Source organism: Leptosomus discolor, chromosome 2, assembly GCF_034619465.1.
Source record: "Leptosomus discolor isolate bLepDis1 chromosome 2, bLepDis1.hap2, whole genome shotgun sequence".
In the NCBI taxonomy this organism is placed as follows: Eukaryota; Metazoa; Chordata; class Aves; order Leptosomiformes; family Leptosomidae; genus Leptosomus; species Leptosomus discolor.
In genome coordinates this window covers 54,954,092-54,968,741 of record NC_141392.1, presented here as the reverse complement: position 1 = coordinate 54,968,741, position 14,650 = coordinate 54,954,092, and the positions used below count along the sequence as shown (strand labels likewise).

The 14,650-nt window shown below is 44.1% G+C and overlaps 1 protein-coding gene across 2 annotated transcripts in view; it reads right to left on the bottom strand.

The window, feature by feature from the left end:
* Positions 1 to 9,890: 9,890 nt before the first annotated feature.
* The window catches only part of SASH1 (SAM and SH3 domain containing 1), a 569,508-nt gene continuing 564,748 nt past the window's right edge, over positions 9,891 to 14,650 (bottom strand). For both annotated transcript variants that reach the window (XM_086461091.1, XM_086461092.1), the window contains 3 exons: positions 11,683 to 12,821; positions 10,984 to 11,115; positions 9,891 to 10,151 (listed from right to left, as the gene is read on the bottom strand). In XM_086461091.1, the coding sequence (XP_086317217.1) occupies positions 9,891 to 10,151; positions 10,984 to 11,115; positions 11,683 to 12,821 (1,532 nt within the window). The remainder of the gene's footprint in view (positions 10,152 to 10,983; positions 11,116 to 11,682; positions 12,822 to 14,650) is intronic.

Below are 14,650 nucleotides of genomic sequence, written 5' to 3'. Positions count from 1 at the left end.
TGGGTCAGAGATGCTCACACTGTTTTCTGGCTACTTGGCTTGTTAGCAACAAGTGTGGGGTTGCTGATTCGGTGTGCTGTCATTTGGATTTTGTTTGACTGGGTTTTAAAAAGCCCTTGGGTTTTAGAGGTAGTTAATGCAATGGTGATGACAAACCTCATAGCTGCTACTTTCTTTACAAGCCAAGCCAGTAAGCAGCAACTATATGTCTGGCAAAACCGACAATCTATTTTATGTTCCCACTGCTTTGTATGAGAAAGGATGAATAAGATGCTGCTGAGATTTGGAGTTAGTGACAGCCTGCTCAGAACAACACAGAAACAGAGAAAAGCAGTCCGTGGCCAGAGCCTGATGTCTTGCCTTGTCCAGTAGTAATTGTCCTGAGCCATGAGACGCCTGTTCTGGAGGATAACAGCACGTAGTTCCCACAAGTGTTTAGAAATAAATGAGAACTTTCTTCTTTTCCTTCAATTCTTTATGTATTTTTAGGTAGTTCCTCTTTGAAAAACCTCTTCTTAAACAAATTCATTAAATGCAGGGCACAGCCTTGGCTAATACACACCAAATACACATCTGAGACTGCAAGACCTCTGTGTCCCCAGAAGGTAGAAATGCTGCTCTTATTTTTATGACATTCATCAGCTTTCCACTAGTTTCTTCATCTAGCCCTTCCTTCTTTCCATCTCCTCTCTTCCAATAACTCTCACTACCACTTTAGCTGTTCCATGCACTGGTTGATCTGTTTTCCTTCCTCCTGTGCCCCTAATGCAGCCAGAGCAAACACAGGCCAGGAATACTCCGGAGCAGGTTTATCACCTGGACTGCTCGGAGGGACTGCCGTGCTTGGGCGGCTCAGGCATGCCTTGACAGGCACGAAGGAAGACGAGAGGTGAAGCCCATAAATGTTATTCCCACAGCACATACAGGATTGAACAGAGGTAAGGAACACTCTTCACAGAATCACAGAATCATAGATTGGTTTGGGTTGGAAGGGACCTCAAAGACCGTCTAGTTCCAACCCCCCTGCCATGGGCAGGGACACCTTCCACCAGACCAGGTTGCTCAAAGCCCCATCCAGCCTGGCCTTGAACACTGCCAGGGAGGGGGCAGCCACAACTTACTCAGGCAACCTGTTCCAGTGCCTCGCCACCCTCAGGGTCAAGAACTTCCTTGTACCTAGTCTAAACCTGCCCTCTCCCAGCTTCCAACCACTGCCCCTCGTCTTATCGCTGCAAGCCCTTGTAAAAAGTCGCTCCCCAGCCTTCTTGTAGGCCCCCTTCAGGTACTGGAAGGCCGCTCCAAGGTCTCCCCGGAGCCTGCTCTTCTCCAGGCTGAACAGCCCCAACTCTCCCAGCCTGTCCTCATAGGGAAGGTGCTCCAGATCCCTGATCATCTTCATGACCCTCCTCTGGACTTGCTTGAGCAGGTCCATGTCTTCCTTGTGCTGGGGGCTCCAGAGCTGGACTCAGCACTGCAGATGGTGTCTCATGAGGGCAGAGTAGAGGGGCAGAATCACCTCTCCTGACCTGCTGGCCACAGTTCTCTTGATGCAGCCCAGGATACAGTTGGCTTTCTGGGCTGTGAGTGCACACTGTTGGCTCATGTTCATTTCATCATTCACCATTGGGGAGGATATTTGAAATGAAATACCAGAAATCAAATGTTCCCTACTCTGGCATTGTGCGAACCTTGCACAAGCCTCAGGGTGCAACCTGAAAGATCTTTGCAGTTTGCTCTAAAAAAACATAGGATTTATCTAGACTTCCTTCACTTACATCAAGAAGACAGTGTCTATGGGATCTCACTGTTACCCACCCTACCTTCCTGCTCTCCTGGAACTCTCATTGTTCGTGCCTCAGGACCCAACTCTCCTGCTAAAAGCAGCATTACTCAGAATTAAAGAGTGCATCTCGCCTGGATGGTTCTCTCACTTACCTGATTGAATTGAATTTCTCTTCTCCAAGTAGCATCTTGACTTCACAGAACATTACACAGGTGCTCAGCAAAATAGAAAAAGGAGCAGACATTTTACCTGCTTGGAGGGCCTTCAGCTGGTTGGTTTGTTTTCTCACCTCTGTTTCCCATTAGAATGTGGGATTTTTGTGAGGCCCTGACGAGGTATTCACCAAATCAGTGTCAGGTTAGCTGCATTTTCCCCGTGACACCCTACACCTCTGGTGCTGCTTGCACATGGGATGACAGAGCCACTTCTGTTCGTGCACACACCGATGAACTGGAGACCAGAACTTGACAAAACCTTGGCTTTGGTGTTCTCACAGCCCAAACAACTAACATGACAGTAGGATGCAGTAGGATGTGGCTTGCAAAGATGCAAGGAGTGAGGCTGAATCTTGGCCTACTATGCAGACAAGCACAGACAAATGTGATTCTTTTACGTGTTCCTGGGCACGAAACACCTCTGGCTGGGAAGTTTTTCCAGCAAGGTTAAACACCGTGTGTTGCAGACACTTGTCTGCTCCAGGGGAGGCATATGCACACACCAACAGTTATTGCATGGGAGCCTGGGCCATTGCTTTCAACATTAACTTACATGAAACCTCATAGACTCGGGTAGAAGCATCCCATGTTCCTGAAGCAAGACAAAACTGGCCAAATTGCTGAGATAGACATAAAGTAAGTTTTTGAGTACCTTCCAGAGGTTTTTCCATGTGCCAAAAGGCAGTTTTTGACTCACACTCACATGTATATTAGAAAGCAGCCTGAAACCCTCTCCCACTTTATCATCAGGTTGTGGAGAGAAAACCGAGAAGACAGTGGTTGATCCCAAGGCACGTTCTAAATCCAGCCCTTGGGGGATAAAAATAAAGGCTCTCTCAAAGGCAAGAGGCTTAATGAATTGAGAGAGCCTCTCATCTCTCATTTCGTTAGATGACTTTATTAAGCACACAAGTGCTTATTTGTGTAATTGAATTAATCTAAGACATTCTTCTGCTCTTCAGAAACTGCTCTGCTCCAAGTCCAAAGCACCTTCTGTGATGCTCGTATTCTGATGCTCATAAGCAAGTGCAGCCTGTGCTGCTCCGTAACAGCAGCAGCCCTGAAGCGGTGAGCGGGCACCGCGGCGGGAGGCGGGAGGGGAGCGATCCTGCTTGTCCCATCACCAAATACAGTCTTCCTCACGCAGCAGCTCCTGTGGATGGCAGGTAATTCAGCGCAGCTAAAAGAAAACAAACTCGTCTGTAGTGTTCCTATAGTTTTAGTGCACTCAGCAGCATCACTAATCTTGCTTTCAGATAGCCACTGTAACCTAGAAAATTGCTCACACCTCTGTAGTAGCTGGTCCACGATATTGCCAATCCTTCTCTTTTTATTTTCTGGCTTTGTAGAATTGCTAAGACCTGAATGGACTTGGAAGTTGAACTAACCTCAGCTCCTGGTGTCAAGCTAGTTCCAGTGGGGACTCTGGCATATGGACATCAGAGTGAAAGACAGGTTATTGTAACACCGCTTTATGGGAACAGCTCACCGTATGGTTGAGGTGGCATTGCATTTTGGTCTTAGCCAACACTGAACTTGCGAGAGAGGCTTCAGTTTCGCTCTCCGAGGCAGAGAACTGGTGGTGGTATTTTTGTTTGGCTAACTGCAAATGAGCCAAGGTGAACGCTAGTATTAGGTAGCAGCTTACCCATGCTTCAGTAAAACATAAAACAAAAATGTAACTTCCATTTTTAGTACCTGGCGAGTATATATTCAGTACCATAGGAGTCAGTGGAGCTAAAGAGCAAAAGAAATAGATTGATTGTCTAATTCTCAAGTGCGTCCCCTTAAGGCAGGATTTGTGGACATAAATACAGGTCTTGTTTTTGTAAACTTGCACAGCTGTGTATGCATTTTGTGGCTGAATGGAGAAACACAACTCGTGGCGCTTTCAGAATAGCATATGACAATGTAACGAATGTAGAACTTGTCAGGGACGCAAAGCACCCTGCCTACCTGGGATGAGCCAAGTCTGGAACCTCCAAGCCTATGCAGGACTCGTCTCGAAGATGGCAAAGTTAAAAGGCTGGATTCAATGAACAACAAAGCTGTTTGAAGCGCAGAATTGTAATTGCAGCTCACTCTTCTCTCCTACTCAAACCTGTCTAGTCTTGGAAGCAACTAATCCCACCAGGCGCCTTTCTGTTTGACCTTAGGCACCTAGAGTTTTTGTGAACTCCAACCACAGCAGCCTAAGCAACAGGTTCCCTTGAAATAAGACCTATGGCTTTGTTCTAGTCAGACTCTTTTTGGAAGCATGCTAATTCCATAAATGTCCTGAAAAGTTTTTAAAGAGGTGGGTTGTTTTGTGGGTTTTTTTTTGTGTAGAATATCATAAGTTCATTTATGTGTGTAAAAATTCTTCTGCATGGAGCCAGGCCCAAACCCACTGGAAATGTTAGACTCTCAGTAATATCAGAGCTTTGGGGTCAGGGCTTGAACACCACCAGCACACTTAGATCTGTAAGCACAGTCATGCAGGCGTTAAGTTCAGCATAAACTAATTGTGTTGCTGAATTGAAGGGAAAAAAATAATTATGCCCATTCTTGCAACGAAAAACGGCAGTACCTGCAAAAGGGCAAGCTTAAGTAACTAGTAAGACTTTTGCTTTATATTACTTCCTGAATGTTACATGATTAACCTCTAGTAGTCTCATGAGGTAGCTCTGGTGGTATGTGTAACACTTACATTCACAGCTTTGAAGTCTCCACAGGCTTACATGTGAACCTGCTGCTTAGGCATAAAGTTTCTTTTTGTAAGTATTAGTAGCAAGATTCTTAACACGTTTCTCCCATGTCTCTCCTTCTGGTGCAAACACTTCCTTGTGGAGAGAGCACATTTAGACTAAGGATAGGTATGTATGTGTCGGGAGGTTTTGGCAGCAGCTAGGGTGGTTAGCGCACATTTGGATCAAACACACTAGCAAAATGCCGAGAGCAATGGATGGGGGCTTTGTGTTTCAGCTGCTCCCAAAGCAATCCTGGACCACAGCAGTCTTGGAAGGGAAGCAACACTCCTTCCAGCTGCAGAAATGGCAAGCGCTCTGGCTTTTCATGTTGTACAGTGTTTGTTTGGTTTTTATTTCTGTTTTGTTACTTGAGAGACTCTTGGAAACGGCCTGTGCCGGAGCCAGCTGCGGTCCCCGGAGGTGGCTGAGCCCTCTCCTCTCGCCAGCAGAGCAGTGCCCTCTGGTGCACACGCGCAGCAGTGGCCTGGTCCTCAGCTGAACCGAAAGATATTAATAGAGGATTAAAATGAAAAGTCCACATCTGACACGCTACCTCATTCCCACGAACTGTTTGCCACGTTGTACAGTTCTGATGGGAGCGCTGCCGGAGGGGAACTGAAGAGTCAGCTGTCTGGATCCAACCCAAACGACAGATTTTTTGGTTTGTTTTCTCTTCATGTCCCTTCCAGAGTTAAGCTTCTGGTTAATGACAACGAACGCAGGCACAGTCCACCCTTGTCCCTTAGGGCCAAATCCACAAAGGATTAACTTCTAGCTACGGTGCACTGTTGCCACGTGGACCTGCCAGCACTCTGTCAGGTAGCTAGGCGTACCCGTTAATCACACAGCAAATTTAACTAGACCAACAATCGCAACACGCCAAGCAAGAAGTCACTCAGGTGAGCTAGAAGGAAGTGCCAAGAGTTATGTCCTAAGGCTCCTTTGCCCTAAAACCTGGACAGCAGCATCTTATCACAGACTGCAGAGATGACCTGTCCGCTCAGGAGTCACTGCCGCCCTCTCCGGAACGAGGCACCTCGCCAGCCCGACGAAGCGGAGCCGCATTGGAAAACCAGGTTTGAAATCCCTTCTTGCAGGCGAGAGCTGTAACAACGACTCCAGAGCATTACAACTCAGACTCTCTCTCTGGCTCCACCAATTTTTAATTACTCCCTTGCAAAGGGGAAAAGCTCCCAAGGGGAGACCCGGGAGGCCTCTCGCACACATCTCCCCGAGCCCAGCAGCTGGACGTTCCTGGGACAGAAGAGAAAGGTTGGACGCTGATGATTCACATCACACGCAATCACATTTTGAGGGCAGCTTCTAGTCCTGGATAAGCAAGGCTTTCAATCTTTTTTCTTTTTAAACCTTTTTCTCCTGCTGCAGGCACGTGGTGAGAGTGCTCATAAGGTGAGGAACTACAGGTTTGGTAAGCTGGAGGGAGAGGGCCTGGCATACAAGCAAAGAAATGGATTTAATTTTTTTAAAATTAATTATTTATTTTTTTTTTTAGCCAACTATTTGTTTGGTAGTGCTACCAGACCAGTAAAAAGAAGATCTGTTAGCTGAATTAAAAACAACCAAAAAAAAGAGAGAGACCAAGGAAATTTATTTACTTTTTATCTATGAACAGTATGACATATAATTATAGACAAGTTTTGATACACAGGAAAACCCTTTTGTCAACCGTTTTTTTGCTAAATGAAACAGCACAATAATCTTTACACATTCATATTTTGTTTTTCCTTTTTTTTTTTTCTTCTTTATAATACACAGCTTTCTTGGGTTGAAGCAAACTGCAGGACATATTGAGTACTGGTATATTACAGCTACTTACATCATTTAAGAACAGCAAATGGAGAAAAATAAGTTATTTAAATATTGATTTCATATACAGAAAGTGCAACTTTGTTAGTTGTTACATAACTTGCTTGACAGTTTTGATTCCCCAGAGGGTGTCAATTAAAGATAAAAGTATCTTGGACCAAAAGTATTATTTATTCTAAAAATAATACAGTACAACTGCACAGCTGTGACTTGGTGAATCGACCACTATTGCTGCTCTTAGAGATGACGACCTGTTTGGATAATGCAACGTTTAATGCTTCTGATCATGCTCCCAGTTTGCACTCAAAGCCAGGCTCGTCAGAGAGCGCAGGGAACTACGGGCGTCATTGCCACCCGGGCAGTAACAGAGGGTGATCGGTTGAAGCTTACGGTTGCGACGGCATTCCGTCATCTTTTGGGCTTGCTGCTTCGATTGTGAAATAGCTGCTTGGGTTACAAAGGTACAACGGATGGATACAGACACTTAACATCGTTAGCCTGAGCAGAGCAGGTTAGGGTTCCAGCAGCAGGCTTCTTCCGTGCTTCCCCAGAGTTAATGAGGGAACTTTTGCTTCGAGCACTGAATGGTTGCAAGAAAATGTAAGAGGTTATGGCTCTCGCACCACACCGCCTCACCTGCTCGGGGAAAGCCACCGGCCACTGAAACCACAGCAGGGAAGCTCAAACACTGAGAAGCTTAAGGCTTTTTTAGATTAAAATATAAACTAAAATTGTAATTCAAGTAAGACCACAGAGCACAGTCTTAAAAATGAAAACAAAGCAACTATTAAAACTCGCAAATCTCAAACTGCTCACTCCAGTCCTGACGGGTGTGATTTGCTTTCCCTGGGCTACACAAGCACCTAAAAATTACGGATTTACAAAGAGTAAAATGGCACACGCGTTCAGCTTATTCCCACCATTCTCCTTCTGTTAGTAAGAGAGCTGAAAGTAATTAATACAGGAGAGCTTTGTTACGTGACTTGCCTTCCCTGTAACACGAGGAAATTTGTTTCCTTTTTTATTGCACATCGCCAGCTTGGACTTCTCCCTTGCTCCAATGTAGCTGCTGTCTACTTACTTCTGCTCCGTCCTGGCCCCTGCCAGCAATCCCAGGAAATCTCAAGACTCTTTCCATCTCCTGCTTACTGTCAGTCACCACGTAAGCCCCAGAGAGGAACAACAGACAAATCATTGCTATTAAAAAGACAATTTTTTTTTTTTTAACATTTTTTTCTTTTTTTAGATTTTTCACCAGCCGTGCAAAACACCGATGCTGTATGTTCCCTGATGCCGCCATGTTAGAACATGCTGATTACCCATGCACCAAAGAGAACGTCATAGAAACAGCTTTCACGTTACATCAGTGAATTCGTTGCCTTCACATGATGGTGCGTGGCAGACAGTGGTGAAATATGAAACAAGGGAAGTAAACCTCACACCTACCAATTCTACCAGGAGCCAAATTAATTATCATCTGTAGTAAAATGCACAGTTCACCTGACTTCAACATGACCACAGAAGGACCATATACAGCAAGGAATCGTGGAGTAACCACAATTTTTCATTCACCGATCTGAGAGCATTTTATCAGGAAAAGTGTCAGTAGCTCAGTACGAGGCTGGGATGACTGGGGCACCAAACAGCGAAGTGCCTTGTCTGGTTCTAATCAGTAAGTCGATGTTGGAGCCGATACTGGGAACAGCCACACATCCTGGCCTGTGCCCAGGTTTCTACACCATCTGCCTTTACCTGCCAGAGTAAGCTTGCTCTGTCTTCCGTGGAGCGTTTGCGCTACAAGAAGCTGAAGGACACACCAGATATAGACCCCAAACAAAAAGCTAGTTATGTGCTATTCATGATAACCTGTATTTGGTATATAAAATGTGTACCCATATAGAAAAATAAAATCTGTCCTTAGCCTCATATGCGAATGGAACATTATACAGGGGTTTAGGCAGAAAAATATCATTACATCACGGAAAAATGGTTGACCACACATGCCAGAACAACGCTCTCTTCCAGTGAGAGCTAACATTGACACAGTCATGAGAGATATCGACTGTTGTAAAAATCACAGTGTAATTCGTAAGACTGTATAGGATTTTTTTCGTCCATGCAATGGAATTACTGGATGTGATGATTTCTATGGGACACAATTTGCATTTTCGACGCATTTTATCTCCCACAAGTGAATTTTCATTTGCAGAAACCCACTGTTTGGAACTGATATGGTCAGGATACCAAGTCAAAGCTGCAGCATAATGATTGACAATATAACACAGTACACAGCATATGATTAAAATGAAAAGCAGTTACATATATACAAGGCAGTATATCTTGGAACAGTTTAGTAACAACAGTAAATGCAGACTGTAGTGAACAAGAAGTTAGCCTGACAACCGAAACCTAGCGTAACCCTGCATTTGTAAAAGCATCTCTACAACACAGAAGGTGTTATGATGAGGCATTTCATAGGAGCTACTTCAGCTGGAAACCACCCTAAGTGCAGCTTAAGGGTGACAGGTTGAAACAAGGCTTGGGAAACAGGAATACAGGTAAGTGAACACTAGGTAACTGCTTAAAAGCTTGTTTTAAGGCAAATAAAAAGCTGATTGCTAGAAAGCAGTTATAAAAATGACCTCAGCTCTGTACAAATAAAAAGAAGCTTTCTGACTCTCCGTGGGTTAGTTGCATTGGAGTGACAGAGGTGGACCATACTGAAAACTAATTCCAGTCCATTAGCTTTGGCCTAGCTAAAGGCTTTGTGGCTTACTGGAACCTACACCAAGCAACAGCGAAGATGACCAGGGAGGGTGTGTGTTTAGCTCTAGACTGCTAAGATAAACAAAAGGCATCTGCCAAACAGCTTCTACTGGAATTTGCACCTTGGCTTGTACCTGGCCTTTAGGACTGACTCCAGGTACCTGGCACCCAGATGTACAGAAGACCCCCAACCGAAGGAGCTCGCCATAGAAACGGGGCCTACTACTAGTATTACTTTCACAAACTTGCGGAAAATGTGCAAGGGTCCTTTAATTCTGTGAAGCTGTCTGATTCTCAGGCCAACCCTGTGCACGTTATGAAATGAGAATACTTTACAGTGGAGTGAGGGGGGAGGGAAGTACCACTTCTGTGTTACCTGGTGGTTGCTTCTCTTCTCCTTCAGTTGCCAAAGACAGCAATAGAAACATTTCATATCCTTTGAAGAAGACATCTGCCTGTCCTTGGGAGCCACTTCCTTGATCTCCTTAGCTATGTGAAGTAATTAGAGCAATATTGGTGCAGGAAGAAGCAGTGGATTCTCACCCAGGCAATGCCACGCTGCGGATCATGTCAAATTGCCTCTGGATCAAGAGGTTTGAAGAGTCTTGCCGCTGCCAGGAGCTTGCTTATGTGCCTTTCCTCTGTGATGCCAGCTTCCTGAAGGCAAGTTTGTGACAGAGAAGGCACTTTGCTCAGTGTGTTGAATCCTGCTTCTGTGAGCAGGCTGCAATACATAGGTAGACCAATGGAAATCAGCCAGTCAGATACAGAGGTGACAAGTCCTGGGGATACAGGTTTTCGGCAAATTTCAGTGAGCCCTCCGCTTGGAATCTGGACAGTAAAGGAAAAAAGAGAAAAGAAGCCTTAACTTTAAACACAACTGCTTGTTTTACAGCAAGGCGTTGTCTTTTTTTTTTTTTTTTTTTTCTTTTCCTTCCAAACTGGTAGAATTTCACAACAGACGTTTCAACTTCTCTCATGAAACATTTGTCAGAATGACAGTGGTGTGGGTTGAAAGGCTGAGATCCCTTGGCACAGGAGCAACAGCAACGATTCTGGCAATGCAGATGCAGTTGGCAGTATCTGGCTGCTTGGGCGACCATCATGTGCCATTCTGAATTAGTCTGAGATCAGTAAAAAATATCCAGTGACAAGACTTTCCAGGGTGATCCATCTAATTTCTCAGTAAGGGAAGAGAATACCAATTTTGCCTATTATTTCCTCAGACAGACCAAGTTCTCTTACAAGAAGCCATGAAAGCTTTTGACAGCTCCCCCCTCCTGCATTTGCTGAGGAGGAGTGGACAATAGCATAGTTTTAAGTGAAAAAGGAGTGTAAAACTTCAGATTTCAATACAGAAGCGTTTAATACATGCCACCCTTAGTGAGCAAGTCCCTGTTACCACTGCTTGCAGTAGACTTTCAAGACTCGTTCAGGTGAGACAGAGGGCTATCTCCTCTCCTTTAGACTGGTAACTGTCCTCCTTTGGGACACAGGGAGGTACCTCCTGTCCCTGTAGTACCCCTACCTACGCTGTACCTGCTGGGTGAACACAGGGCGCACTTTTGTACCAGGACTTCACAGGTATCTCCCTGTACCAGTAGTCAGTTCTTTTTAAAAGTCTGCTCATAAATAAGAAAATTTGGTTTACGGAAATACTCACTGCCATGCGATGCTGCTTCCTCAGCTGCTTTACCCGGATTTGGTCCATGTTTGTGGCAACATCCTTTTCAGGCTGGTCTAAGTCTTCAGAGTACCTCTGTACCAAAGCCTCGGGAATGCCACAGCGACCATGCTGAATGTTCCCAGCCAGACACAAAGGAGAGAGGGGAGATGAAGGAAGTGTATCAACACAGACCAATCAATGCAAACACAAAGAGAAGTGCTGGACAGGGTGCAAGAAGGAGCTCTCCTCAAGATTCCATGAAAACTGAAAAAGCAATCCCTAAAGGAAGGATTGGACCTTAGGACTCCTTCCGTCCCAAAAAAGATGTCCTAATCACTGTGCCGACAACTCAGATTTTCTTGGAAGCCTAAAATCATGACTTCCTTTTTCAGCTCTACTTCGCCACACTAACAAAGAGACATTTCCATGCCCAGTGCCACCAAGGTACTAGTGGTCTGAAAAGATGACGGTTCAGAATAAGTTTGGGATTCCTCAAGTCGCCCCACAACACAAGAGTTACTTTAGGCATAAGGCCTGATAATAAGGACAAATGCACTTATAGAAAGTCTAATGTCCCAATGATTTATGGTTCATCTAGGCTGGTTACTCACAAAAGCACAACAGATACAATAAATGAAAGACTATCCCTCGGAATGCTAGTAGAACAAAAGCATGGAAGCAATGTCCTCCACTTACCTTGTCAGAATACGGTTCTTCAGTAAGATCAATGTCTTCAGACTGCAACTTGTTTTCTATTACCATTTCCAGATCCATGCCCCTGCTACAAGAGACTTTCCTCACTGAAGCAGGACCTAGCTTTACCACATGCTGCTGGACACTAGCAGTCTCTGGGAGCTCCGACAGCCAGGGTGGCAGTGGGCTAGAAGGGGCACTGGGCTCCTGTTCAGAAGATGTCCTATGGACAGGTACTCCATGACAATCAATGGGAGTGGAGGAGCTGGTCTTTTTTACCGGCAAACATGGTGCTTCTTGACTTGAGTGGTTCCCGCTCGCGGTCGTGGAAGGATGATACAATCCATTAGAAAGGCGTTCTCGGCATTTTTTGGCAGGGACAGGTGGCGGCTGAGAAGCATTTTTTGGCAGCGTTCTTGCCTCATTTGTGCCTTTTTGCTCAGCTTCTAGACCTCCCTTGAAGACTAGAGCATAATCAGCCCGGGCAAGGTCACGAAAGCCTTTACTTTGTATTTCCAGAGGCGTCCTTGTTGCAAGATGCATCACTAAGGCAGGCTGAGCTTCACAGTTTTTCAGGGGGAAAGGAGCTGGCTTTCCACCTGCAGTCTCCTTTATGGAGCAGTCCAATTCCTTAGCTCTTCCCTTCTGAGAACTAGCAGCTCCTTTACCCTGCTTAGCCATCAAGTCATCTACCATACAGCTGCCTCCGTGAGTCTGAGGCGGCAGGGCACAGCCAGCTGCCTTTTTTGCTGTATCCAGTGAATCCTGAGGAAAAGAACCTACTTCCTTGCTAGCGTCCTGTAGGTTAGTATTGGGTTCTCCCTGGAGATCATCCAGTGAGTGAGATCTTGGCCACGTATCTACACCCTGGGGGCCATCTAGAGTTTCATAGCTCCGACAGACAGCAACCGGTAAACTTCTACGGTTCTTCTTCAGACCCGTAACAGCTGGAGGTTTGACAGAGCTCTTCAGAGCACGATGTGCACAGGTCAACCGGCTTTCTTTTTCCCCTTGCTGTAGAGTTTCTATTGACTCGGTCAGTGGAAGCGTAGGATAATTTGATAGCTGGTTTCTGCTGAAGTCCTTAAAGCTATGCTCACTGGCTGATTTGGAGGGCAGAAGACAGGTCCTTCGAGTTTTACCTAGACGCAAATAAATCACAATCCACTGTTAAAAAAAAAAAATTTTAAAAAATTGCAGCGTAACGGATCACTTCTAGATGCCTTTGAAACAAAATGATTTACTCTTTCTGTTAACTCTAAATGTGCAAGAACTCAGTGCCATTTTAAGCATATGAATTTGTGAGCTTCAGCTTTCTTAATGAAGAACTGGTGAATGCAACCACTAAAGAACATACATTTAAAATACATAATATCCTTCCTATTCCCCAATTCGTAGAGATTTGAGGTTTAGCTCGTGTGAACCTTTTTCAGTGTAAAAATATCCTACAGTTAGAACTGATATCCCACATCCATTATATGAATCGGTTTTGAACTAGTTTGACCCCAAACAGAAATAATGCAAAAGACCTACCATTTTCTTATACTTTTCTAATTTGTTTAGGATATCGATAATTATGTCCACCTTCTAAGAAAGTTCACTAGATTGCTCAGGAAAGATTTTTTTTTCTTAAAAAAACCCAAACAACAAACAATCCTGTTTACTCATTTTAATTACAAAGTGTGCCAATAGCGTTATTTCATCTTTCAAGCAAGCAGCAAACTATTTGCAACGGCAAACCAGAGAGCAAAGTAGTGCTGGAAGACTGGTTTTGCACCAGTCCCTTTGTAAAGTTATTTTTAGGGAGAGCAGAGTTTTATGGAAAAAGGTCTTACACTATGAGATGGAGAAGTGTTCCAAAAGGGAGTTTCAAGTGCAACTAATCTCAGTGTTACTCTCACGTCATGGTGTTTTATTGAAGTGGAAGGTCTCAGAGATGTGGTGTTTTATTATAACCACTTAAAACAAGACGACATGAATCAGTATGAACCACATGTTCTTTGTAAGCTTTATTTTATATTTTTAGGAGATATGCACTACTGATTTTAAACAGTGAAGTCCATCAAATTCTGCTTGACAGAAACATTCTGATCAAAGGGACTGAGCTTATTAGAGTATTCATTAGTATGAAATATAAGGTCATTTCTCAAATACTGCATAGATTTTTTAAAATTTATTTTCTCTTTAACAAGACAGAAGTAAATTTGTTTCAAAGCAGACAACCTCCCAGAATGACAGCACATCCATAACATTTATTGTTTTCAGGGTGACAGGGATACTTTCCCCCACATACCGTAAGCTTTTTAAAATCAGGATAGATAGATAAAGCTTGAAATTTCTTTTTCCAATGGAAAAAAACCCAACAAACAAAGTGAAAACCCCAAACCAACAGATTCGGCTAAATGGGATTGAAAGCCTGGAATAATAGGCAATCAATAGCTGCCAATAAAAGGACCAGTTACTTTTAAAGATCTAAGTTCTGCTAATTTCACTGGAACTAAAGAAATCTGGTGTACTTTACTTTTAAGCAATAGATGCTTTTTTCTCATACAGCCTGCCTTCAAAGCTTTATCCTGAAAGAAATGCTTGGCTTTTGAATAATATAAAGTACTTGCTTTGAATATGAATGAAACAACCTGCTTAACCTAAAAGCGAAATAGCTTGCTTTCTCCCTTTCTCTTGCCTCTTTCCCTGCTCAAGGAGTTTAAAAAACAAAGTATCCAGAAAACTAGCAAAGAAAATGGAAGTTACATTTAAGGAGAACTAAGGAAAGTATTCCCCTCAAAAAAAAACCCCAACTGATTGCATTTACTGGTATGCCAGCAAGGTTATTCTATCTAAAATCAAGGTGTGCCTGCAAGAATGAATGCAAGCACACAGGAACCCTTTTCTCAGAAGCTGTACAGTTCACAGTTCTACCCAAGCTACGTATTACCAGTTCTCCAAACAGCTAATAAAGACACATCGCACA